The sequence below is a fragment of the Maylandia zebra genome, linkage group LG1, assembly GCF_041146795.1.
Source record: "Maylandia zebra isolate NMK-2024a linkage group LG1, Mzebra_GT3a, whole genome shotgun sequence".
Lineage (NCBI taxonomy): Eukaryota > Metazoa > Chordata > Actinopteri > Cichliformes > Cichlidae > Maylandia > Maylandia zebra.
In genome coordinates, this window is record NC_135167.1 from 33018096 (window position 1) to 33044593 (window position 26498).

Below are 26498 nucleotides of genomic sequence, written 5' to 3' on the forward strand. Positions count from 1 at the left end.
CACTTTCCACTCTTTCTTTTCTTCCTTTCTTTTTTTAAATCCCTTTCCATTGCATTAATGTCTTGAAATACCATATGCTCTCTTTGCTTTTCGCCTTCCTCACTACACTAAGTACCATTTTTTAACGCTGTGTACTCACTCTTGCTAAGTACATGTGAACAGATCTTGAAGAAAAAAAACAAAACAAAACATACTTTTCTTTTCTCTTTAATTCAAACCACTTTACAGAAAGTACAATTGTTTACAATGAACAAAGAAGTAGGTAGGTTTCCAATGCTTAATTAGTGTGTAAGAATATTGCAGAATCTGCTGTGCTGTGTACTTTGGAAAAACCATGAGAAAAACAGCTGGCTGAAGAAGAAATGATAAATGTCCTTTTTTTTTCAAGCCTTCTCTCGGCCTGGCTTGGGGGGCGGGGAGACGTGCACTCGCCTTTCCTTTTTGCTTTTTCCTGCTCTTGCCAAGTCCTCTGCCGGCTCTACATCTCTCCTATTAGCTTTTATTAGGCTTGCACTCATGCCTTTGCCTTTCACCACTTCAAAAGTGCGCCTACTTGAATATTACCTTGATAGGCTCTCTTTGTTTTTGGCCTTCCTCACTACACCGTGAAGAGATGTTGAATAAAAAAAAGCAAAGAAAAGATGGTTTTGTTTTGTGTTTTATTGAAAGCACTTTCCAGAAAGTGTAATTGTTTAGAATGAAGACAGAAGTAGGTAGGTAGGTTTCCATGTGTAATTGATGTGTAAGAATATTGCAGAATCTGCTGTGCTGTGTACTTTGTAAAAACCATGAGAAGGGCTGGCTGGCTGGCTGGCTGGAGAAGAAATGATAAATGTCCTTTTTTTTAAACGTTCTCTCGGCCGGCCGTTTGGAAGAAACAAATCACAAAACCCCAAACATGTACACAGTCATCCAGGACACACATACACACACATATACATATATATATACACTCTGCACAGTTATGTGTTAAAAATACAGTAGATCAGGTCCATCAGTCAGAACCGGAGCCTGGAGACGTCTGAGACAAAGTTTTTGTAGCTCTTTGTCGACGTTCCTCATAATATTTCTAAAAAAAACAGAAAAGCGAGAAAACAAACATCGTTAGGCCAACAGTGTGATTTTGTGTGCTGAATCGTGTATATGTATGTGCGTGCGTACCTGCAGGTTGTCGTAGTGTTTCTGGCTGCAGCAGTGGAGTTCCTTGGCGGTCTTCTCATTCAGGCAGAAAACAGAGCAGATGTTACAGAAAAATCCTGATTTAGGGACCACAAACTCCTGACCTGCAGAGAAGCAGAAACAGGAAGATTAGACAAGTATTAACAACAAATTTGAATTTAGAGTGTGTGTGTCTGACTGATGGGGCTGTTAGGGTTGAACTGAGGCAGTCTGAAATCTGCTACAACACACGGAGACTGAGAGCGAGATGGCTTTGCCTCAGGTCCGACAAGCTCCCTCCTGCGTTTACCCACAACTGAAAATGAAAAGAGCGACACGTTAATCATCAACAAATCTGCTACAGGAGCCACTGGGTTTATAAAATATTTAAACATTCAATTATAACTCAATAATAATTGAACAAATGATTTCGATTTACTTGAAAAGCTGAAACCTTCATCGGCCACTTTATTAGGTACACCTGTTTGACTGCTCATTAATGTGACTCTCTAATCAGCCAATCACATGGCAGCAACTTAGTGATTTAGGTATGTAGACATGGTCAGATGACCTGCTGAAATTCAAACTGAGCATCAGAATGAAGAAGAAAAATAATTTAAGTCACTTAAACGTGGCATGTTTGCTGATCTTAGCATTTCAAAAACTGCTGATCTGCTGGGATTTTCCCACAGAAGCATCTCTAGGGTTTACATAAAATCGTCTGAAACAGAAAATATCCAGTGAGTGGCAGTTCCCTGGAGGAAATGCATTTTTGAGTTTAGAGGAGAATGAAATAACTGCTTCACGCTGACCGGAAGGCCAGAGCAAGCCAAACAACCACTTATTACAATGCACAAGAGTATCTCTGAACGCACAGCACATCCAACACTGAAGCAGATGAGCTACAGCAGCAGAAGACCACACTGGGTTCGACTTCTCTAAGCTAAGAACGCAAAACTGAGGGTACAATTCACACAGGCTCAGCAACGCTGTAAAATTAAAACACTGCCTGGTCTGTTGAATCTCAGTTTCTGCTGTGACATTAGGATGGTAGGGTCAGAAATCTTGGATCCATCCTGCCTTGTATCAAAATCTCAGGCTGGTGATGGTGTGGGATATAGTCATCGCACCAACGGAGCATTTTTTAACCACCACATATGTAAAATATATTACTACCACCAGGCTGAATGTCTGTAGCACAGTGAGGAGCACAAACATGAGATCAGAGCCATAAAATATCACAACTTTTCTTTTTATATTCACTTTACTGTGTTTTGGCTGTCAGAGCGGTGTATTTTGCTGATTTAAAGCAGCTCTTTGTACCTTTAATGTCGGCCATGCTCCATCCATCATTCTCCTCTCCCTCCTGTGTCTCGTCATCAGAACACTTGGGCTCTGGCTGCTGTCCAGCAGGGGCGGCTGCAGCATCGGGCTGGGTCACTGCCTCCTCCTCGGCCCTCTGGCTCTCCGCCTGGCAGTCACCTTTGGTCACTGCATCAGTCGATTCTGCGGTCTTCTTGGTTTTCATTTTGAGGTTAACTTTGTTGTCACCAGAGTCTTGCAGACGCTGTTTCAGGCTCTTCAAACGGAATTTAAAAGCAAAGATGCCAGTAGGTTACCACGAAAAGAGGTTTGTTGTCACAAAATGTTCATGTGAAATAAGAAATTCCATTTCAAATTCCTAATCTAGAGTTGCTTATATGTAAATCACATTCTTCTCTTTTTGCATCTTTGGGAACTGTTTACTATAGACGACCTTGAGGAGTGTATGGTATATTTGACTCTGCCACTAAACCTGAAAAAGAAAGATACTCACGACTCAATACGTCCAGCTTTACTCCTATGAAGAGGAGAGAAAAAAGCACAAGGTCAGACAGACATGAAGACGCTTTAAAGAAAATGAAGAAACACAGTGTAAAATAAATTTCCTCTTTTTCTCACTTCTGATTGTGGGACACACTTACCAAGCAGATAAATAGTCCTTGGTGACTTTGCTCTCCATCGCCTGTGTTAATCCACCAGGTTCGGCCATCTCAATGCATATCTGAGAAAACAGAAAGGATATTTGAGCAACACAGTGGTACTCAATGGGTGTGCTACAGGCACGATTTGTATTGTACAGGGCGATAAAGAATTTGTCCTGGCGAGTTTCTCTACTGCCCTGTACGATAGTACAAGGCAAAGAAAAAAAATCTTGGGGTTTTAAACTTGCAAATGGGAAATAAGTGCAAACATATTTCTATACTTTTGCAAAGTTTTTGATTGAACAATAAAACCACTGGGCAAGAAACACTAAAAGAATAACTTAGCGCTGCCTCAAACTGCAGGGATCTCCCCTGCTCGATGGGCCAGGACAAAAGGCTGAACAGGTCATAAGATTACTACTTGGTTGAGAACTTGCTGCATTTCAGGCAGTCCTTCTTCACCAGTGTTTGCAAAGGCATGTCAAATTCAGATTGCCTGCCGCAGGGACTGTCTGTACATGGAATATTTAAACTTGCTCAACTCGTGTTAAAAAACCACAAAGTCTCCTTCAGACTCATTTAAAATGTTTCTCAATATGAAAAGAACAGCAGACACCATGACAAGCCTTGCAGCCTTCTGTAAAACATAAAATAGTTGCACGTGTTTATGAAATCGTACCCTGTTGGCAAGCGGCAAGAATCTGACAAAAGCAGCAATGGACGCCACCACTTCCATGATCATCATGACAAGGTCCACATTCACCTCGGAGACCTCCACACTCAGCAGCCGGTCCTCCAGAGACTCCGACTCCAGAACATGCTGAAAAACAACCAGCGTTAAGATCAGGGAGACCCGAGCCTGCTGCTTTTACAAGACAGATTTATGTGACTGCTGACTTACAGTGGTGCTCCATTTCATCATGCTTCTATACATGCTCTCCTGTGAAAAGAGTAGAAGATGAAAGGGGATTACATCAATCGCTGATCCTCTGTTTGTACAATAAATACTGAATAACTCTCCTCCTGCTTAGAGTGTTTTTAATGTTCTATTGACCACATTTAATAAGATAAATATTGGACTCCACTGTAAGTGAGAAGTGACTCGATCCTGGTTTGCATCTTTGTGGCAAAGGATTCATACTTCGGGACAGTAACGACACAACATATAACCAAGGTTTTGCAGGAACTATTTGATGCTATTTGAGTCTCAGTGTCAGGTCTGACGGTGCCCCGACCGGCGCCCTGTGTGTATGTGTGTGTTTGTTCTCCTCTCTCTCGCTCTGTTTTTTCCTCTCCTGCTCCGCTGCGATTGTTACGCGGTCGCGTAGCAATGGGAGATCTCCGAGCCGGAAGTGCTGCCGCTCTGACCTGCTGTCCCACCTGCGACTGATTCCTCGCCAGCTGCTGCCAATCATCCACCGTCGTTGGCAGAGCTATTTAATGGTGTGGCTGAGTGACCGACAGCGCTGGAGTATTGCACCAAGCCTGGTAGTGACTCGAGCTCAGCAAGGGTAAAGCAAGTGTTTGATAGCGGAGGGAGGCTAATCGTGGCTGTTTTGCCTTTTCCCAGGAAGCGAACGAGACGGAAGGAGAGACGTCACTGATTCACGGGAGTTGTGTGGACACACGAGGAGAGACGGGGAGAGGAGCACTGAAGGGACTTGCACTATGGATAACTGTGGATTGGCTTCACTGTAAATAAAGACACTGTTCAACTTTAACGAGAGGTCCGCGTCTGGGTTCACTAACTCACCATCCTTAACACTCAGTGACTTTCCGCAACAGTTGTCAGACCTCAATTCCTCTTAACATGTAGCTGTGGAGAGAGTTCTCAGAAAGCTCCTGAATAGCTAGCCCACAAGGAAACTTGAGATGGGAAACGCTGAAGCTTGAAGGTTAGCAGCGACTGAAGTTTTAAAATAAGTAAGGGCATTACTTAATAGTCAGTAAAACACTCTATAACCTATGTCTGGGTCTTTAAAGTTTACACGCGGCTGACTTCACAAGGAGCTCTGTGGAAATTTAAAGTGGTGGCGGAATGACGTGGGTTGTCGCCTATGAACAGAAAAGTGGATAAAGTTCATGCAGCTTTTGTGCTGCTGTTGCAAAAAGGAACAAATACAGACAAAGTAACAATAAATAGTTGATTTGAAATTCATGCATATTTTTAGCTTTTCCATTTCTTATTCAGATATTTATCAATAAGTGACTTATATGTATGTATATATTGTATATATTGTGCTATTCCTTACTTCTTGTATCTGTCTTTGTTACTGTTTGTACTGTAACCAATATATTTCCCCTAGGGATCAATAAAGTATTCTCATTCTATTAATATTAGCCCAGAGAAGGATGATGCTGTGCTCACTCCTTAGAGGAGAAATCTGTTTTGATTGGGATCTGAATAGTTTGAGTGAAACAGGAGCATGCCCCTGATTTAACAGCCCCCGATTGCTCCATTTTCATACCTCACTTGTACCAGGAAGCATGTCTTGTAAAACAATGTGGATTCTGAGCGTCCACTCTCCAACAGTAACTGGATTTTTAAGGTAATCCCTGGCGAAATCGCAGCACGCATCCCAGCTGTTAAAAAACACAAAGGCCTGGAGGGGAAAAATGATGCAGAGGAAACATTCAATATTAATCATTAAATTGAATTCAATTTGCAAATGCAAATTTCTCTGTATCAGCCTGCTGGGTCTACTCCTCACCCTCCTCTGCAGTGATAAAACGATTATTTTGTAGTACAGAGTCTGAACAGTCTGATCAGGGACGTAACGCCACACCAGCTTGGTGACATCCTCCTGTCTGTAGTTTCCTTCTGGCAAACCGGTCAACATGATCGTGGAGAACGTAGAACCTTGAGATTGGGCTTTCTGCAAGACACAAGGTTCAAGAACCAAAGTTTATTTGAAGAGAAACTTTGCGGTACTTTTTAAAAAATATATATTATTATTATTACTGACCACATAGAGAAGACAAAATGAAACCAAGTTTAGCAGAAAAAAAGAAATGTGGTTTTTGAGGTGAGTATTTGGAAAAATGGACACCTCTTGGTATTTACTCAAGGATTCCTGATTTTTAATGTTTACAATGATCCAGTAATATCAATGTTTTGACTTTTATTTGAACTTTAAGCACCTTTACAGATACCCAAGGTATCATAGACATCAGAAAAACAATGATTAGTGGGTTAGATCAAATGCCAGACTGAAAAAGTGCAGTTTAAGTAATGGCTCTGGTTCATGTGTCTGGGGCAGAGACAAGCAGAAGGAAATTGACCACTGATGGAGCAAAGATTTCTGGAGGGGCCAGAAAAGAGGTCAGAGAGATAATAAGGCAAATGAGCATCAAAGGATTTGTGGGAACCAGAATCACAGTGTTAGTGGATAAAAGTTGAGGGAATGTGTCACAATGATTTATTGTGAACAACAATAAATCAGCAGTTTTGTCTGCACTTTATCCACAGCCCAGGGGAGAACTGAAAAATCTATTCACGAGTGTTTCACAAACAGAAAGCGAAAGAAAGGTCTTACCAGATGACCTTCCATTAACTTAACCCATCTTTTTTTTTCATTTAAATCATATTTGTTTAAAATCCCATTTAAAAAACACTTACGCAGTGAGGTACATCCACACTGTGGTATTTTCAGCCTTGACAATTTGTGGCCGGTGGCCCGTTTTAGAAGGCTGTACCAAACGCCAAGGCGATCAGCATCACGAAGAGACTGAAATTCGATAAACACCTGAAACACAAGAAAGAAAATGTATTCTGAACATTTTACCTTCACATTGTAAATGTTAGAAAATAAGTGCTAAGCACACGTGGAAAGAGTGAACTAAGTACAGCTTTACTGTGGAGTTCACTGGATTCAAAAGTCAGAAATCCTGGCTCAATGATGCACTGGAGCCATGCTCAACATGACCCCTGCACTAATGCTGTAATGTGATAAATACTAGTGCGCATGAGCATATGAAGAATTGCTCAGCGAGCAGCTTATCGGCAGTCTCTCTTTACTATCGCTATAGTTTTGCAGTTGTGCTTTCCTCAAGATAAGTAGCATCCAAATCTAGACACATTATCTCTTTGTAAGGATGGATTTATGAAGGTTGGTGCATGTCCTTTAGTTTGGTGTGGTTAATCTGTCAATTTTTCTGTATGGTTAAGATTACACTTACACAAGCACATATCTCATACAGCCTTTCACAGACTTCTAACACATGCACTTGTTGGCATTTATGAGTGTGTTTATACCTTGTTGAGAAGAGGCAGGTAGTTTCTTACACAATCCATTTTTTTCAAAGCTTCTCTGAGATCCCGGGACTCGCCTGGCGAGATGTTCCTGATGTAGATTAATCGTGCTCCATTGTCAGTCACTTGCTGCTTCGAGAAAACCGGGTTGACGTGAAAAAACAACAACCCCACAAACAGTATGACATTCCAAACATTCTTATACTACAGTTCCAAGATCAAGGTCATAAGTTTGCACTTATATTCACACAGCAGGTATGCACCCTGGCAGCTATCTTCATTTTCCAAACAATTTATAATTGCAGCTCTTGCTGTTTTTGATAACACTGGTTGAAAAAATATTTAAACTAATGTACACACAGTGCCGTGAAAAACGCATTTGGCTCGTTCCCAATTTCCTAATTTTTTGCACAAGTTTCAAATCATTAAACAAATGTTTAAAAAAAATACAAAATGCATTTTTAAATGAGGATTTAATTTATTCCAGGAAAAAAGTTCTCCAATCCTTTCCTAGCCCTGTGTGAATATCTGAAAAAACGGGTATGTCCCCATTTTTCAAGGTGTTTCGACTTGGATGTGAGTGCTTCCAGTTATGACTTTATACTCTGACCAATAAATCTAAAGGTATTCTAGTGCAGTCTTTGTTTCTGAGATATGTGCATTACTTACATAGCATAGCCGTTTCATCAGAGACTTATAAAACTCAAGCTGAAAGGAAAAAAACAGTTCAAAATCATTACATCACTTCGGATTCGGTTCGATTTATTTCAGCTTAAAGGTATTTTTTTTCTACAAAAAGAAATATTTTTTTACATTTATAATCACACTTTAAATAAACAAGCAGAAACAAATATTTTCAAATAATTTTAATAACATCTGTCACAACAGTAGATTGCATTATCTACACACAGTGCTTACCGGCGTCATTAAAATGTTGCCCTTCTCAACCTGCAGTCGAAGTTTAGACCCATTGAGAATAAAATCATGATTTTCTGATACTAGCACGATGTTTTTGTCTTTTTCTACATTTACACCTACTTGAGCGTCACCTGACAATGAGATATAACCCAACTACAAACTTGTAAAACAAATTGAACTATTTCAGATCAAAACTTAACCACTTTGATAAAGCATGTTTTTCTTACAGTGTTTTTTTAATGTTACCTTTGAATTGGGAAGTTTGACTGTTTTGAGACAACCTGTGAAGTGCAGAGCAAAAGAAAAACAAAAAAATAATTATAAAATAGAAAATATCTTCACATTGAGAAATCTTTCATACAGATCTTTGGGGATTTCTTACGGATTCTTTCTGGACGCAGTTGCTCTTGTATCCGCTCCCAAAATGTTGGGTGGGTAACAGCGACCGGCTGATCCTTTGAGATCTTCTCTGCAGTCACAGAGTCTTGGAATAAAGGAAATGTAGTTAAGTTCAATAGTGGTAGTTTAGATAGGATGCAAATTACCCAGCTGATCTAAATACAAATCTGCGTGGTTGAGGCCGTTTCTGCTTTGGAAGCCAAGACTTTTGGCTCACCGTCAACTGCAGCACCTTTAATTGGTTCAACAGCCTCCGTAGCCTTGGCTGTATTTTTAGGTGCCACTGCAGCTTCCTTACAAACACACACACAACGAACATACATTAGTTTGTATTACTACCAAAACTGTTAAGTTACTACATTCACACTAAAAATCATACATGAGCACTTGTCATGAGCTTACAAGTATTTACAGACAAGTTGGAGTCTTCCATGCAAACTACAAGCAACTGTGGCAACTTGCAAGCAACCAGTGCGATTCCAAGGATGTTTTCAGTACAATGTGTATATATAGATTTAAAAAATGCATAATGCAACACAGCAAAATAAAAAAAAAGTACAGTTTGTATGCTTTCATAGCATTAGACTTGAGCGGAAGCTTTCTGACATGGGGATGACTATATAAAAGCTCAGTATAATCCAAAGTAACTATGAATTTGAGGGGTGCGAGACTGTAGAAGAAATGTAAGGATAACCAACTGACTTTAACAGATGCATAAATGTATGCAGAGTTACACACTTACTCTCTGTCCCACCACTGCATTTACGGCTGCACTTCCAGGGATGTTGAGTTCAGCAATGACCTTTGGCCTCTGCTCTTTGAGATAGAGCATGAAGGCATTTGGCGGCTTCTTGACGTATGGCCCATCTTCATCCTGAATGTGTTCACTGACAGGTGTTGCCAGCTGTGGTGGCTCGTCTCCCGCTCAAAGAGGACAAAATAGAGAACAATACAGTGTTCAGCTGCCTGGCTGTGCTTTACACACAGCCCTGCTCTGGTACACCCACTATGCCGGCCTTTGTACACTCTCTCCATCTAATGATAGAGAGGAAGGATACATTCACTACTTCTAGCCTCCACTATTCAAATTGAGTATTTTCACAGTGTCCTAAAAGCTTCCCGAAAAGCCTTTACACTATTTTCCAAAACGCTGCATCCAGAGCACAGTCAGGGACTGGAAGGAGAGAGTAGATTTCCCCCATATGGACTTCTCTCTTCATTGGCTCCCAATTAAATCCCAAATAAAAATCCAAATACTTGCCCTCACACACACAAGGTCTTGAATAATCACCCCCAATTTTGTCTACAAGATCTCACAGTGCCATATCATCCCAACAGAGTGCTTTGCTCTCAGACTGCTGTCTTCCGAGGGGATTTAAAAGTACAATGGAAGGCAGAGCCATCACTTTTCAGGCCCCTCTCTGTGGAACCAGCTCCCACTTTGTATTCGGGACACAGACACTTGCTCTCATTTTTTAATTAAGCGTGAAACCTGTTTGCCAAAGTCCAATAACTTGAGAGAGGAGCCAAAGACGTCCTTGTCCCAGATTCGTCCCAAGACAGATTCACACCTATTCGCACCTTGTCTGCTGTGACCTGAAGAACTCGCGTGACCATTGCGACTCTGAAGGTGCTAAAAATCACACAAGAGTTTAAATGCGTGAGAGGCCACACTTGAGTAGCAAAGAAGCTTAGCTGATGAGATTAAATGTGCAGTTGCATGAGAGCACTAGTCTTTTTAGTGATCCACTTTTTGACCAGTTTAGAACCTGACAAGCGAGTAATCACAATGCCCACCTCGTTAATTGTCCTGAAAGCTTCATAAGCCGGACAATGACTCAGTGATGTTGCAGTTTTTCACAGCGATGGTGGTATAGTGGCGAGCATAGCTGCCTTCCAAGCAGTTGACCCGGGTTCGATTCCCGGCCATCGCAGTTGCTTCTCGCAGTGCTGTTCAAGCATGTGGGCTGCGTACTGTTTTACACTAAAAACGTTCTCCGCTCTTTCTGCAAAGGCTTACAATGTCAGGCCAGGTGCATTCTTCATCGGCCTCGCTGCTACCGTTTGCTGTGGAAAGACACTGTTCACACAGGCTTTGAGTTCTCATCACTTCATACATATACCTTCTTACATGACACTGGGATTGGACACGCTACTTCTTCATAAAGACACCCAGTCCCACTTTAAATATTGTGCTGAATGTTTGGAATGAAGATAACATTTTACTAACCATGTACTGATCAGCTCTTTGCGGTGGCAAAATCATCAGCTGTGTGTGTTACTGTTCATGCAAACAAGCAAGCTAATGTCAGCCAGCTAGCTTCAACCGCAGCTGTGCTGCACCGATCTCACGGAACTGCAAAACCACAAGCTTTCTCACCAAAGTCATGCAGCTACCGCATTTACAATCCAGCGTGGCCGTTGTTGTGCACATCCTACTTGAAAGACGTGTGGCGTAGGACTTGGAAGACGTATGTCTTTCAAGTATGTAGCTCCAAAACCAAATGTGGTTGTTGTGGCCGAGCGGTCAAGGCGATGGACTCGAAATCCATTGGGGTCTCCCCGCACAGGTTCGAATCCTGTCGACTGTTTTGCGGCAGTCCAGACGTTGATTTGAGAAGAAGCCACGGCATGGAGATCACCTGAGAAGGTGCCAGGAGAAAGAGCCAGGCCTTTGCTTGTGAAAATAGAGCACGCAGAAGCAATGGACCCAGCTATGTCCTGACAAAATTAGGCACATATTCAGTAAACATGGCATCCTTCAATTGCTCTCTTAGCCACCCCAGACGTGTAGTCATCCAGGATCCTGTCTGAGTACCGCCAATGACTGATGCGTCTGACAAATGCTGATTGCTTTGCAAGAGGATCGGGATTGGAGGGACAGCGGATTTCACCGGGAATGGGACAACAGCAGAAATAGCTTCAAACATCAAACATTACTGCATGAAAAGCACAAAGAGTGGACACATTTCATTGTTTGGAACACTGCTTTTCACTACAGCTCTTTGCATGTAAAAACTTTGCTCTTCTCCACAGCTGGCTGACGGACACGCAAAAGTGCAAGCAAGAGTGGCCACAGACCCACTATGCCGGCCTTTGTACACTCTCTCCATCTAATGATAGAGAGGAAGGATACATTCACTACTTCTAGCCTCCACTATTCAAATTCAGTATTTTCACAGCGTCCTAAAAGCTTCCTGAAAAGCCTTTACACTATTTTCCAAAACGCTGCTGTGCTGCCCCTTTAATCCTCCTCAGTTCCCTCAGTTTGAGATCCTTCCTGGGCTTGGTGTCATGGTACTCCAAGTTTTGCCAAACTTTGCAACTGTTGTAGCCCCTATGTGTGGCTGTGCTAACGACAAGAACACTTTCACATGGACTTCAGGTGCACAAGCGAGCTTTGAAGAAGTAAAAAAACTCCTGGTGAATAGTCCTGCACTGGCACTGTTTGACCCTGCCTTGCGTGTTGTGATCTCTACTGATGCAAGTGACTATGGGCTTGGTGCTGTATTTGCTCAAGTGCAACCTGATGGCACAGAAAAACCTGTGGCGTTTGCTTCCCGCACACTGCCTGCAACAGATCAAAAGTACTCAACTGTTGAAAAAGAAGCTTATGCTTGTGTGTGGGCTGCAGAGAAATGGAGAACGTATTTGTGGGGCCGACGTTTCACTCTGCGGACAGACCACCAAGCTCTGACAACGCTGCTGAGCACCAAAGGGTTTAATAGGGTTGGCATGCGCATCGCCCGCTGGTCTGCCCGCCTCCTGTGTTTTGACTATGATGTTATTTGCCGCCCAGGTTCTCAGAACTATACAGCTGACTGTCTCTCTCGCCTGCCCCTGCCCGTTTCTTCCCATCCCACATCGGATGCAGATCATGAAATGGTAGCCCAAGTTTCTGCTGCCATGTCCCCACTTCCAGTTGCGGACTTTGACTCTGCCTGTTCAACTTGCCCTGAACTGGTTGCTTTGCGTTCACAAATACAAAGTGGCTGGCCTGCCTCAATCAAAGCACTTGATGTCACGCTTGCACCTTACTACAAAATCCGTAATGAACTCTCAACCCTAAGTGATTATGTTCTCAGAGGCTCGAGGCTCATTGCACCACTTTCAGTGAGACCTAAACTGATTGCACTGGCACATGAAAGTCACCATTGTGCGCACAAAACAAAGATTAAGAGATCTCTACTGGTGGCCAAAAATGGACTCACAAGTTCAGTCTGCCATAACCTCATGCCTCCTTTGCCAGTCCAATGACAAAACTGCACATACTAATCCTGCTCCTCTCCAACCCGTCCCACTGCCTGATGGACCGTGGAAAAAACTTGGTCTTGACATTGTTGGGCCTTTTGATACTGCAATACCTGCTTGTAGATACGTCATAACATTGACTGACTACTACTCCAAATGGCCTGAGCTTGCCTTTTCACCTTATGCTACTACTGATGATGTCATTCAGTTCCTCTCATCTGTCTTTAGTCGTCATGGCAACCCAGAGAACATCATAACTGACAATGGTGCACAGTTCACCTCTGTAATGTTCACCTCATTCCTCCAGAATAGAGGCATCTCCCACAGCAGAACATCTGTCTACTACCCAGCTGCAAACGGAGCAATCGAACGGTTTCATCGTGCCCTCCGCACCTGTATCCAGACATCAATCCAGCAGTCGAAACCATGGAAGGCGACTGTGCTGGATTGGCTTCAAGTTTACTGTGCAACACCGCATGCAACTACTTCCCTCTACTTCCCTCTCCCTAAGAACTCCTGTGTGGCAGGAAGATGCGTACTATACTGGATGTACTCCCTTTGCCTCCTGCTGTGTCTCCACTGGATACGTTGCACGTCACTCAGTTCGGAAATATCAGTTGAAAATGCAACGTTACACTGATGGTAGGCGTCACGCACGGAAACCTTCTTTTCTACCAGGAGAGAGTGTGAGGATAAGGAAACCCCACCATGTTCCCAAAGGACATCCCAGATTTACCCCTCCTGTAACAGTAACAAAAGCCAAAGGCTTGAATGCCTTCTTGCTGAGTGATGGAAAGAGTTGGAATGCCACTCATCTAGCACGCTGTCGCCCAGTGACTGAAAAGAACGCTGACACTGCTAGGCTGCACCACACTCAGACTGGCTCACCTACTGCCAGAAGACTGCCACGCGTCAAGTACAAGCCTCGCTGGCACAAAGACTATATTGTAGCATAATAGGTTGCTTCCTCTCTGTGCAGGGGGATGACTGAAGGGATCACCTTGCTAATCCTTGCTGTCCAAACTGGCCTCATTGAGCTGCAGGTCATCCACAGAGCCTTCCTCCTCTCTATCATCCTCTTTATTGTTGTTGCTTCCATCCTGCAGTCCATGCTGGAGACAGCTGAGTCCTAGCCCTGGGAGCATCTAGAGGCAATTAAGATAATATACCAAAGACTTTTTTCATGTGTTTATTTTTAAGAAAACTCTGTGTCCCACTGTTTGTTTTATTTTTTACTGATCATAAACAACCAGAGGTGTGGACTCGAGTCACATGACTTGGACTCGAGTCAGACTCGAGTCATTAATTTTATGACTTTAGACTTGACTTGAAAAAATGTTCTAAGACTTGTGACTTGACTTGGACTTTTACACCAATGACCTGGGACTTGAATTGGACTTGAACCGGTTTACTTGAAAAGACTTGATATTTCACCCCAAATATAAAATTTAACACGCATATTATATAGAGATTGAAAATGTGACATCATTCAGGGGTAAAACCGCAAAGGATTCTGGGAACTCGTGGCAAGAGGTACTAGCGCACGCAGGCTTTCAATTGAAATCACAGCGATAAAAAAGAAACACAAAAATGGCAAGAAGCTGTTGTATTATTAACTGCAATAGCCGGTCGCATGACAGCCACGGGAAGCCGACGGGTAAAGAGATCGGTTGTTATCGGATTACGTTGTTGAAGAGAAATTGTTCGAGCCATGTTTCCGAAGTAACAAAGAGGCGACGGGTGGCCTGGATTGCAGCCATTCAAAGACCAAATATAACGTCCCAGAACACTCCAGCTCACAGGTTAGTCTGCTCCAAGCATTTACACAAAGGTCAGTCTGCTGTTGTAGTTAATGCGTCATTTTCATAACATAATTGGTGATATAGGTTACAAGCAAGTCTGGCGCTGAACAGAAATTGTCGCTCCTTTGTTTGTTGTGCATAAATAGTGAATTGTCCTGACACAATATTGCGTTTCGCTTCTGTTATTTTGGTACATTGACAAAAACATATACTTTTATTCACAGGATAAAACAGGTTTTTTGTATCACTAATTGCCCAGTACGATTACAGCATACAGTATTGTTGTCACTGCTACATTTCTGTAACGCGTACCAGAAATTATTTCCACTGCTAATTAATTACCGTTGAGCTTAAAGGTCCTATTAATAAACGGTTAACGATTGTGTATTTATGAAGACGATTTGTGAGACTGGTAAACTTATGATACGTACGATGGTCTTTCGTTCTACACGGTGCATTTCAAGGTCCTGCACCCATCCGTCGGTAAACTGTACCTGGGCTTGTTGCAGTGACCTGAAGTTACTATCGTGCCAAACTAGGTATCCCCGACAGAATTTGTTTCCCCTGCGTCGGGAGCACACGCTGGACTGTCCAAATCACGGACAAACAGTATCCCACATTGTTGATTTTTAGTTTACAAACACTTCTTATAATGACTGACTACTCCTGACATTTTTGAGATCTTAGCTCTTTATACAACGAAGTTATAGTGGGATACAAATAATATCAGGCTGGTCCTGCCACAATTTGTTCCCCCTGTGTAAATCACGGACAAACAGTATCCCACATTGCTGATTTTTCGTTCACAAACACTTCTTATTATGACGCATTTCTCCTGAAACTTTGGAGGATTTAGCTCTTTATATAATAAAGTTACAGGAGAATAAAAATAGTTATTAGCCAAAATGTTTATGGTTTATTAAAATAATCCCATCTGATACCCCGTGAGCAATAAATATATAATTTTCTGTTGTAACCCTCAAACTGAATGGTAATGTAACGATACTAATTTTTCACAAAATGAAAACATCAGTACTTCCTGCATGCTCCCAGCACAGGGGAAACAAATTCTGTCGGGGATACCTACTTTGGCACGACACCGGTCCTACAACCGCATCCAAGAATAACATGCAGCTTATCTCAGAACTGTCGGTGAAAATTATCCTTGGAGCTAGGTTTAATTGAGCTGCATTTTAAAGAGGTGCAATTTCACAATTTGTGTATATTTTCTAAGTTCACTATTTTGTCATGTGTTGAGAAAAACACAGATTTAAAAATTACATGGTCTAATATTTACATTTAGCATAACTGCAACATTATTTTTTCGTTTTTTTCTTTTTAAAGACTCGAAAGGACTTGAAATTCAAAATTTCAGACTTGTGACTTTACTCGGACTTTTACACCAGTGACTTGAGACTCGACTCTGACTTGCCTGACATTACTTGAGACTTGACTTGAGACTTGAGGATAAAGACTTGAGACTTACTTGAGACTTGCAAAACAATGACTTGGTCCCACCTCTGTAAACAACTATTAATAACTATGGGCAGTTAGTTAATTATCACAGAATTCATTATCTATGGTCATCAGTACAACTCATGCTAACATCATAAGTTAAGTAATACTACGGTGTACTGTCCTTCTTTCTTCATTCTTAAACAGGCAGTTTGTCTTTTTGACATCAATAAATGTAATCTGACTGAATGTGTGTTTGCAAAGCCTGTTATCAACCTGACTGCTTTCTCATACGCTGGTTTTGCTGCCCGTCCCGTAGGAGTTTGTGGAAGCACTTCCGTGCAGTTTCTCTCTGTCCCTTCCTGCTGATCTTTCCAGCGTACATGGCTTTTATGATCTGCCAGTTCTTCCACACGGACTTCTGGCTTCTCATCATCATCTCCTCCTCAATCCTCACCTCTCTCCAGGTAACACACAACCGCATCGCAGTGTGCAAAAACATTAAATTAAATAGTTTAAACTTGCTCTACCCAAACAGTTCAGGCCAATAATAATTAAACATGTATATTTGCTTGTTTTTTAATTCCATAATAACTCTGAAACACTCTACCGCCAGGTGCTTGGCACTCTGTTGACCTGTTGTTCTCTTCATGGTGGAGGAGTTTCGTAAAGCTCCAGTGGAGAACATGGATGAAGTCATATATTGTGTAAATGGGACCTACAGATTGCTGGAGGTTCTGGTATGTGTCACACACACGTACAGCAACTCTTTGCTAAGTTCTGACTGTAAACCAACACTGTCATGTAATGCATCAGCACTGTCTCTGCCTCACTGTCAGTGATTTGTTACCTCACCAGGTTGCGGTGTGCTGTGGTGTATCAGAGACTGTATTTGGCGAGTGGAGTATGATGGGAAGCACCATCATCTTGGTCCACTCATACTATAACGTCTGGCTCAGAGCCCAGCTGGGCTGGCAGAGCTTCCTGCTCAGGAGAGATGCTGTAAACAAGATAAAAAGCCTCCCCACAGCTAGCAATACACAGCTGGAGCAGTATAACGACATCTGTGCTATACCTTGTGTGTCACCTCTGACACCAAGAACTGCAGCAAGCGTTTGGTGCTAGAGGTCACATTTTGAGTTTGTGAAGCTATTTAAGGTAGACACACGTAATTAGCGGCAGCTGTGTTGTTGATCGGGAGGAAGCAAACAGTTTGTGACCGCTGCGCTGCTGTTAAATCCTAGAAATAAAGAATCTGAAGGACAAGATGAGTAAGGCTGGAGTTATTGGACTGTATCAAGTTTAATAACTTCATGCATACCAGTGACATCGCGTCACCCCCGCCAACGAACACCCCAGTGGCTTCAAGCCTGGGCTTAGCCTCTACAGGAGAGGTTTCAGCCATGTGTGTCCATCACAAGCCCACCACCATGATCTCAGGCCTTGAGGCAACAATCACGAAAACTAATCTTAACTGAGAGTGTTGGATGTCCTCATTGTTGCAGAGCACATGGACAGCTTACTCACCTGGTTCTGTGGGCCAGCAGCACATGTCACACCATCCATCACCCTTGTCATCACATTCAATCTTGGTCTGAGAGAAACCTGAAGACAGAAACGTTCAATGATAAAAACACACAGTGGAATAAAATTGTGAGAAAGTCATCAGTTGATGCAGTTTAAGGACACTTGTTGTTCTGTGCAGTCTCACCTGGAGCTCGCGTTTCTAGTTCATGCCATCATCACCAAAGATTCTTCAAATAATAGTTTAAAGATGTCCATGAATGCACTGCTAACTGCTCTTCACCCTGATAAAAATCAACATGCATTTAGAATAAGAAACACTTTTACAAAACCAAAAGCTTCACTGTACTTAGTGATTTATATGTCTAAAAAAACAGGTTCAGTTTGTAACTGAGAGAGCGGCTCAGTGGTGCTGAATTATATTTCCAATAGAAACACAATTTCATATGTTGTAGTAACAACACACTGCCACAAGATGGCAGCCTAGGCCTACTTTACCATGCTGTTCCAGTCAAAAAGAAAAAGTGACAGAGCCTTGAAAGAGTGACAGAGACACTTTTTATGAACTCATCTGTAATGTGTCACCTTTTCTGTAGGATGAAGAAGTGCTTCCCTTCTTTTAAAGTAAATACAGGCTTACAAAGATCCTCTAAACATGTTTCTGAAATAATCCTAAACACAATCACTAAATCAAAAATGCAAGAAACTATTTATTTAATCACTCTTCTTAACTTAATTCCTTAACTTAGTAAAAAAATAAATAAAAATAGAGAAGAACTTTTCTTCTGTCTCACCTCTGTCAGTTTTCATGCTGTTGCAAGAACAGGTGGAGGTGCAGGTGGAACTCTGACTTCAGTGTGGTTTGTATGTGCAGGCAGGAGTGTGACATCTCAGGACAGCAGAGGGTTGTCGAGCACGGTGACTCCTGCTGCGACGCCCCCGTCTGACTGTCCTGAGCTCTTGGTCCTCAGCAGACGGCCCACACACTCATTCGTCAAGTTAGTCAGCCATAACCTGCTGACAACTTGTATCTGGTAGCTTTTTCACATCCTGATCAATGTTGTTGTCAAGTGTGTCTCATATACACTATTATCTCAGTCACAGTACAGCATGCATGAATCACAGTAGATACACAGTAACGCAAAACAGCAGGCAGTCATGTATGTGTCGTCACTGTTTTGACTGAGGCTAGCTCATACATGGAATGCAAGCAAATGCTGCATGTGTGTGCAGATCCACACATGCACTGCTTAAACTTCCCTAGTTTAACAAATGGTGAGCAATAAACAGAAGTTTTCAACATGTTTAAAGACGCTTCTATCCCCCCGCCCGCTGTACCTCCTCCTTCTCGCTGAGACTTCAAGACAAACCGTTCTGCTGCTGACAAGGCCACTGATACTGTTTTGTCCCTCTCTGGACCCTGTAGACCAGCGCAACCACAGAGAAATAAATCAGAGGAATAAAATGCAAATGATATTGCTTACACTGAACAGCAACACCCAGGTGAGGATTATCTAATGCCAAATTTTCCAAACAATGAACAAACCGTGCCCTTTGTCTCACCATGTCTAGAGTGTAGAGGTCAGCCAATGTCGCTCGGATCTGCTGCACAGCTTGAGGCTGGTCTGGGAAGAATCTGTCCAGGACTCCAGGTCTGGGGAGCACTTGCTGAACCTTCTTGGTACCAGCCAGGTGAGCGCTGATATCTGGACACTTCACAGCTCGAGAGCGCTCCATGAGGAGACGAGCATCCCAGCTCTGCAATGGAAAACAGACAATGAATTCTCTGCTTTTTATCATTAGATGTATTTCTGTATTAAAAAATTCCGTTTATTGGGCCACTTTGTGCTGGAAGAATTTTTCCAGCATAAAATAGCCTCTATCATTTCACTAACTAACTTATTTCACTGCTGCTAATGACGTTTCACAAACTGTCACAGGTTTTTTAGCTTCGTTCGTATAAACTTTCTTGTGGTTGAGATTCCCGAGAAAACAGCCAGCACACTGAGCAGCAGAGGGTGACAACAGTTGGTTTCAACAAAAAAACGGCATCAAAAAAGTCACGGTCATCAGAGCAACATCAGAGAAACAATAAAGTCTAACCATGGAAGGCTTTTTTAAGTATGTGCATAAAAACACAAACACAAAGAACATCAACAATGAGCACCTTTCTTTTTGCTGAAAGTGATATAGCTTTCTGTTACCATCAACTGAAACCGCCAACATTTCAGGTGTGCATGCTGGGCAGCTGAAGCTGACATCACAGCACAGCTGCTCTTCCTCATCCAGAAAGCTGTGCTGCAGTGCATCGCTTTTGGCACGCCCAGTCTGTATGTACAGAAACATAACAGAGGAGTAAATATTTGCATCTGCTTATTGAAAAACAATATCAAAGAAATACTTCACTCAGCCTTCCCCCACACTTGCAGTTGCTTGCAAAAGTATTCGCCCCCCTCAGATCTGTGGCAAGATCTGAAACTGCTGTTCACAAACGCTGTCCATCTAATCTGACTGAGCTGGAGCTGTTTTGCAAAGAAGAATGGGCAAAGATTTCAGTCTCTAGATGTGCAAAGCTGGTAGAGACAGACCCTAAAAGACTGGCAGCTGTAACTGCAGCAAAAGGTGGTTCTACAAAGTATTGAGTCAGGGGGCTGAATAATTACGCACACCCCACTTTGCAGTTATTTATTTGTAAAAAATGTTTGGAATCATGTATGATTTTCCTTCCACTTCTCACGTGTGCACCACTTTGTGTTGGTCTTTCACGTGGAAGTCCAATAAAATTGATTCATGTTTGTGGCTGTAATGTGACAAAATGTGGAAAAGTTCAAGGGGGCCGAATACTTTTGCAAGCCACTGTAGTACCACGCTCCAACAGTTTTGCAAAAGCTTCCCTGGAGAATCATGGAGAAAATACTTTTAGTTCCAGGAAGGAGCTCAAGAGGTCTAAAGTGTAAAGAGTAGACATGTTGACAGATGCTGGCCAATATCCACTCCTAACCAGGTCCTTTAAATCAGGGCTGCACTGCTGCTGCCATGTTTGACATCTGTGTATCGCCTGGTGCACATCATAACGTCCTTGGACCAAAAAGAAGAAGAAACAACATGAATAATACACCACTGCCTTCACAGATGACTTCTGTTAAAGCAATACCATGTTCTGATTGTACAGCAAGGGCAGAAAACATGCTCCATCACACTATGTTCAAATCCATCACAGAAACCTAAATAGCAGGTTGCTGTTTACTATTAATGTCGATTAAAATCACGATTTTTCCTGCTGATACTGTGAAGTTTACGCAACCCACAGGAGCAGTTTCAAAGCTTTACTGTTGGCAGAATGCGAGCTACCAAGAAAGAGAAAACCACTTAAATAGATTCTTTCTAACTGGCTGTAGACACATATGAAAACCAAAATTGAGTGAATCTCATGAGGAAATATCTTGTGCAATTTTGACCGTCCACTCTAATAATACATGTGGTTGGAGGAATGGCTTTAAAAACATCAATAACACTTTCTCTGCTGTGGAGTGGCTGATGTTCGTGATGTAGAACATCACAATCCCCACAGAACCATTCCTCTGGAAGACACTCTCTGCACATAGACAGGACTTTGAACAAATTCAGCAAAATTTGAATAACTGAAAGTAGTATGCACTCAGATCCAGCCACTCTTGACAAAGGTAGCAGCTTCTATTTTGATATTATAGCTCCGGGTGGCTCAGTGTGCTTCACTATGAGCTGACGGTTAAAAGGACATTTGTCAAACTCATGTGGTTTTATAATTATTAAACTTCTCACACGCTCAAAGACATAAATGTCAGCCAACAAGGCATCGCTCATCAAGCTTAGCTCCATAGAAATGTATGTTATTGACACTTAATAACAGCAGGGTGAAGACAGTGGCAACACAGAGGATGGCCAACAGCTTCTGTGTCAGTGAGACATTTCAGCTGGTGTGGCCGTGCTTCTTTCCAGCACTCAGCAGCTTTCTGCTGCCAAAAGGACCGTGACACTGCCCTACTTCTTTGAGCCTCCGGAGAACGACATCAATCCAAAACAGCAGACAGCCTTTTCAAATACTTTTCTCTAAAGAATGCAAATATCAAGTATTCTTGCTCCCCTTTCTTTCTGATAATGTCACTTTTACAAATCCTGTCCCATCAGCTCTCATGGCTGGTTTGGCTTTGAGGGTCGGGGAGGACAAAAAGCTATTAAGGACCTTTTGATCTGCAGTCCAGTTCTCCTCTAAAGTATTAAGGATGAAGCAACAGTGCTCCTCTTTGCTATTCTGAAATGTGTGTTAAACACAGTGTAGAAGGTAAGTAGAAGCTTACACAGCACCATCAGCCATCATGCTAAATTTGCATCTTCAAAAGTCAATGCAGCCAGACTCACACCTGATTATAAATGTTCAGGAGACACTGTTGAATGTTTAGTGTTAACTTAAATCACTCATCATTTACAGCATTACAGAGTTCAGGGTTATGGGTTAGCACTATCATGTTACCCGTAACTGGATTAACTATGGTAGTAACTTAACTAGCAGTGTTGGTCAAGTTACTTACTTCCCCCAAAAGTAATCCCCTTACTTTACTGATTACTTATTTTCAAAAGTAATTAATTACTTAGTTACTTTTTAAAAACATGATTTATGACCTGAATAGGTAATAACGCAATAGATCTTTCAGCCCAATTCTACTTTTTCTGCATCATCCATCATACAAAATGTAATCAAATAGAAAAGTCTGTTTTTAAAACTTGTTTTATTAGTTTGAATCTTTTTACTTTATGCATCAAGCAAAAATTAAATTATATGCAACATTCTGACTAGAAGAAATTTGTGGAGGAATCCGCGAGTCTCTCTGTGAATTTCCAATCCCGTAGTAGCGTACTCGGTGCTTGCTCTGAAGTTAAGGGTTTTTTTCACTGTAAAAAGAAAGTTTCTAAAAGTTTTTGTCACTTTTTACGGAATCAAACTCAAAGTAAGCTCAGTACTTCCACGCTTTAAACGCTGCACGGTCATACTCTCTCTGCACTCCTCCATAGATTATCCATTCTTGATCTGCACACAGCTGTTATTGTCATGAGGCACTCTGGCAAAAAAATTACGGTTTTAGTAACGCAGTAACGCAGCGTGCTTATGGGAAAGTAACAGTAATCTAATTACCTTTTTGCAATAGTAATCCCTTACAATACTCGTTACTTGAAAAAGTAATCGTGTTACTGCCCATCTCTGGCTGTGAAACACTAATAAAAAATGATTAACTCAAGTTTTTGCTGCTAAAGTTGGTTCCATCAGCTGCTGAATCACAGGATGTACTTGGTTATAGTCATTTGTGCATTTTGGGTTGCTTTAAATAAATAATGATGTGTTGTAATCATCCAGATCTAGAAGCTTAAACTGCTTTTTCACGTGTCTGTAAATGAATTTCTTTCTTATCATTGGTGTGGGCTGACACTTGACACTCTGTGGCTCCTGATTTGTCTGTTGTCAAGGTCTCACCTCAGTGTGATTCCTCACGTTTTGTCATGATTAAAGGATGAATGGGAACACAGCTTCAGTCACTGTGTTCACTTCCTGATATGTCAGAACTGTGCTCACATCACTCACTTTTTTAACAACATGACACACTGCTGTAAACAGTGTGTCACGTTACTTGAAAAAAGTAATCGGATTACAGTAACGCGTGGGCAGTTAATGTCTCTGTTAACTAGTCATGATAGAAGCCAATATTTCTGTCCAAACATGGTCAGAATATGTTTCACTACAAGCTAACATTTACAGCATGACTTTAAGCTAGCACCATAAAGACGGTAAAAGACACTGTAATATGTAGAAATGCATGTGAAAAGTGTTATATTAGCAGTGGTTGTGCTACTCCACACAGCCACTTTAACATTACTGACACTGTATTTCTTACCTGTAAACAGCGGGTCTTGTGTGATAAAAGCTTGTGCAGAAAGTAGCAGGTGTAGACTGGTCCATAGCACTGTATGAAGTGATAAGATGTGAAAGGACATATATAGGGTACCTTAAAGGGCGGCTTAAAAGTGTTTCCCTGAGCTTTTACTTGCAGCTTGATATCTAAATAAATGTAAATAAATATGAATGAAAAAAAAAAAGCGGGAAAAAGGAGGAGCCCGGAGCTTCGTCTTTCGCTCGGCCTACCCCGCTATAGCAGACGGACCGTCAGAGACTCGAACTTGGCCGTTAAACTCTGGGGTCTGAATGCTGGCCTCTTAAGGCTGCGCACCACACAGCCGGCCAGAAGAAAATAGAAAAAAAAGGACATTTATCTTCTGTTGTTCAACAATTTTTTTTTCGTTTTTTTAAATCTATTTAGCTTGTTGTGCAGTATTGTTCCACACAAATGACACATGGAAACCTAGCTATTTTTTTATTGGCTTTCACAAAATGGGACTGCCAATGTTGGAGGTGTTACTGCAAAGTCTTCCTGCTAGCCGGAAACCTGCTGGCGGCGCCACTATGTTCTCAGCACACTCTTCAGCATCAGCTTTGTTGCCTGTTTTCGGCACACCTACCTAGTCCCACTCATCCACTTTATCTGCTCATGGCAGATTTACCCACACTGAGCACTCCTTGGATTAAGGTAAATTGAAGCAGGTCATTATAAAAAAGACACACAGCTTATCATCTTATCCTTGTGCAACACCTAAAAGCACTCTGTTCATTTGTTTGCTAGATTAGCCGCTAGCATACACACACTGTGTTAGAGGCTTGTTGCTACCTAGTTAGCGATGCTACACACCTGTTACTGTGTATTTTTCAATGATTCAGCACTCCTTGGATTTTTAGACAGTAATGAGATCATGTGCACACTCCACAGAGGTCCAGAGTCCAAATGTGACCTCTAGCACCAAACGCTTGCTGCAGTTCTTGGTGTCAGAGGTGACACATAAGGTATCAGGTTTCTGTGCGATTACTTTTTCATATAGGACCAAGTATGTTTGGATAGCGTTTTGCCCTTGAAAACTGCCGTTGAATATTAGACATTGTTGTCTAATGTTATAAATGTATTGATGTGAAAGGTGTAAGTGTGACAAATATGGAATAAGATAGGAAATCAGAAAGGAGGCAAATACTTGTTGACAGGGCTATAGTCTGTAAATGGTCTTTTGGCTATAGTAGATCTTTTACTTGTTCATTTTTTAATTGTTTGTTTAAAATAGTTTTCTCTAGGTTAAGGCGTACGGTCCAGGCCTTCAGAGCAGTGGTCTGGCTGTTGGAAAACCCACTGAGTTCACAGTTGATGCCAAGCAAGGAGGAAAAGCTCCTCTGAAAATTATAGCCCATGAATATCTGGCTTTGTATATGATCACAAATATGTTAAATATATTGCATGTACCGTATTTTTCGGATTATGGGTCACACTTAAAATCCTTTTTCTCAATAATCGACAGTGCGCCTACTTAAATCTGATAGAACTAATCCCTTTTCTTCTGCACAGGATGTTGAAGGTAATTCTGTGGATGTCCAGGTTAAGGATAATGGCAACAGCACCTGCACCTACACCACACGCAAGCCTGTGAAGCACACTGTGATGGTCTCCTGGGGAGACGTTAACATCCCTGAGTAGGGATGGGTATCGTTTAGGTTTTATCCGATACCGGTGCCAAACCGGTACTTTTGAAACGGTGCCGGTGCTTAAACGGTACTCAAACCGGTGCTTAAAGAATGAAGAACACAAACTTTGTCCAAAAACCTCTCGTGTTCAGCATTGGTCTTACGCCTTTATTTATACCTTCATGGTACATGGTGAAACACACAGATAAAGCAGGAACTTAACTGCACGCCCTTCACTCGTGGGTGGAGAACATGCAGTTCCAGGAACTTAATCTAACAATAACAGCTGGTTTTCACAACTTATTGTGGTTAATGCTTTGTACGCTATCTATAAATTCAAATTCAAATTTTATTTGTCACATACACAGTCATACACAGTACGATATGTAGTGAAATGCTTGGATAACTGCTCGTGACCTAAAGAAAACAAAAAAGGAAAAGGCTATGAATAAGATAGGAAATAAATATGAAAAATTAAAAGGGTAAATTTAACTAGGAAGGAATAAAATATAAATTAAGGTTAAAAATGAAATAACTGTACAACACACTGGGAAAGAATAAGATAAAATATATAAATTAAATTGAAAAATGGCAAACCTTCTGTTGCTATGTGCTGATAACTAGAATATGCTTAAAGAAACTGACAGAAAAACAACTGCTTTATATGTGCTGGGAGTCAGGGAGTGTGCTCTCATGATAATTAAGTTTTGCACGTTCCTCTGACTGCTACAAGCATAAGGGAAATTTAAACATAATACACTCATATTTATTTCGCTGAAGGCATATATTCATAAAAGATAAAAATACTGTAACACAGATCGTTGAGCAGATCGTGTGTTGATCTGAGTCCTGTGATTTCCAGTAGTGATTTATTCCCATAACAAAATCAAATTGTCCTCTGCTGCTGTGTTGTTGCACAATGAAAATGATGGAGGTTTCAGAAACAGTCCGAACCTGGTTACTGTCTCAGATATGACGCTAGTCTTATCCTGCCTGCTTCTGTGTGTATATATGTAATATGCATATCCACATAATTATGGATTATTACAATTATGATATTTAATAAACACACACTGTGTTTTAAAGAACATACATTAAGAAACTGATTGTATTAAATTTTTATTTCAAATAAATTTCATTATATTTATAGTCATCATTTTATTATAGATTAAGTGCAAGAGTTGTTA

At 41.5% G+C, this 26498-nt stretch overlaps 1 protein-coding gene, 1 long non-coding RNA gene and 2 other non-coding genes across 10 annotated transcripts; 3 read left to right on the top strand and 1 right to left on the bottom strand.

Moving 5' to 3' along the window:
- Window positions 1-294: 294 nt before the first annotated feature.
- On the bottom strand, window positions 295-19424 carry LOC112434287 (uncharacterized). Of its 6 annotated transcripts, XM_076885153.1 has the most exons (14): window positions 19287-19424; window positions 18518-19143; window positions 17911-18007; window positions 17727-17804; window positions 9434-9615; window positions 8909-8984; window positions 8675-8776; window positions 8539-8573; window positions 8293-8322; window positions 8044-8082; window positions 7378-7503; window positions 6742-6868; window positions 5834-5998; window positions 5593-5725 (listed from the first exon to the last, which is right to left on the bottom strand). In XM_076885153.1, the coding sequence occupies exons 4-13, from the start codon at window positions 17749-17751 to the stop codon at window positions 5889-5891; spliced, it is 852 nt and encodes a 283-aa protein (XP_076741268.1). In that variant the 5' UTR covers window positions 17752-17804; window positions 17911-18007; window positions 18518-19143; window positions 19287-19424; the 3' UTR covers window positions 5593-5725; window positions 5834-5888. The 6 variants fall into 6 exon arrangements, with proteins under 6 accessions (XP_076741284.1, XP_076741278.1, XP_076741268.1 ...); XM_076885155.1 differs by lacking the exon at window positions 8293-8322; XM_076885169.1 differs by lacking the exons at window positions 7378-7503; window positions 8044-8082; window positions 8293-8322; ... (6 more) ...; window positions 18518-19143; window positions 19287-19424 and adding exons at window positions 295-1069; window positions 1162-1283; window positions 1411-1474; ... (3 more) ...; window positions 3802-3942; window positions 4024-4062 and having other exon boundaries at window positions 5591-5725; window positions 6742-6867.
- trnag-ucc (transfer RNA glycine (anticodon UCC)) lies at window positions 10554-10625 on the top strand. Its single transcript has one exon. It is a non-coding gene; the product is annotated as a tRNA-Gly (tRNA).
- trnas-cga (transfer RNA serine (anticodon CGA)) lies at window positions 11201-11282 on the top strand. The gene has a single exon. It is a non-coding gene; the product is annotated as a tRNA-Ser (tRNA).
- On the top strand, window positions 15146-19435 carry LOC143419058 (uncharacterized). 2 transcript variants are annotated; one of them, XR_013099030.1, is made up of 3 exons: window positions 15146-16666; window positions 16816-16939; window positions 19296-19435. It is a non-coding gene; the product is annotated as an uncharacterized LOC143419058 (long non-coding RNA). The 2 variants fall into 2 exon arrangements; XR_013099031.1 differs by lacking the exon at window positions 19296-19435 and adding an exon at window positions 17058-17845.
- The last annotated feature ends 7063 nt before the right edge of the window (window positions 19436-26498 follow it).

Bases quoted from the DNA above. Each gene is read 5' to 3' on its own strand.
- LOC112434287 (XM_076885153.1), bottom strand. From the start codon at position 17,751: ATGTGCTGCTGGCCCACAGAACCAG. The intron at 8,985-9,433 runs GTAAGTGTGTAA...TGTGTTTGTAAG, and splicing joins ATGCAGTGGTGGGACAGAGA to GAAGCTGCAGTGGCACCTAA. The intron at 8,777-8,908 runs GTGAGCCAAAAG...CTTTATTCCAAG, and splicing joins TAAAGGTGCTGCAGTTGACG to ACTCTGTGACTGCAGAGAAG.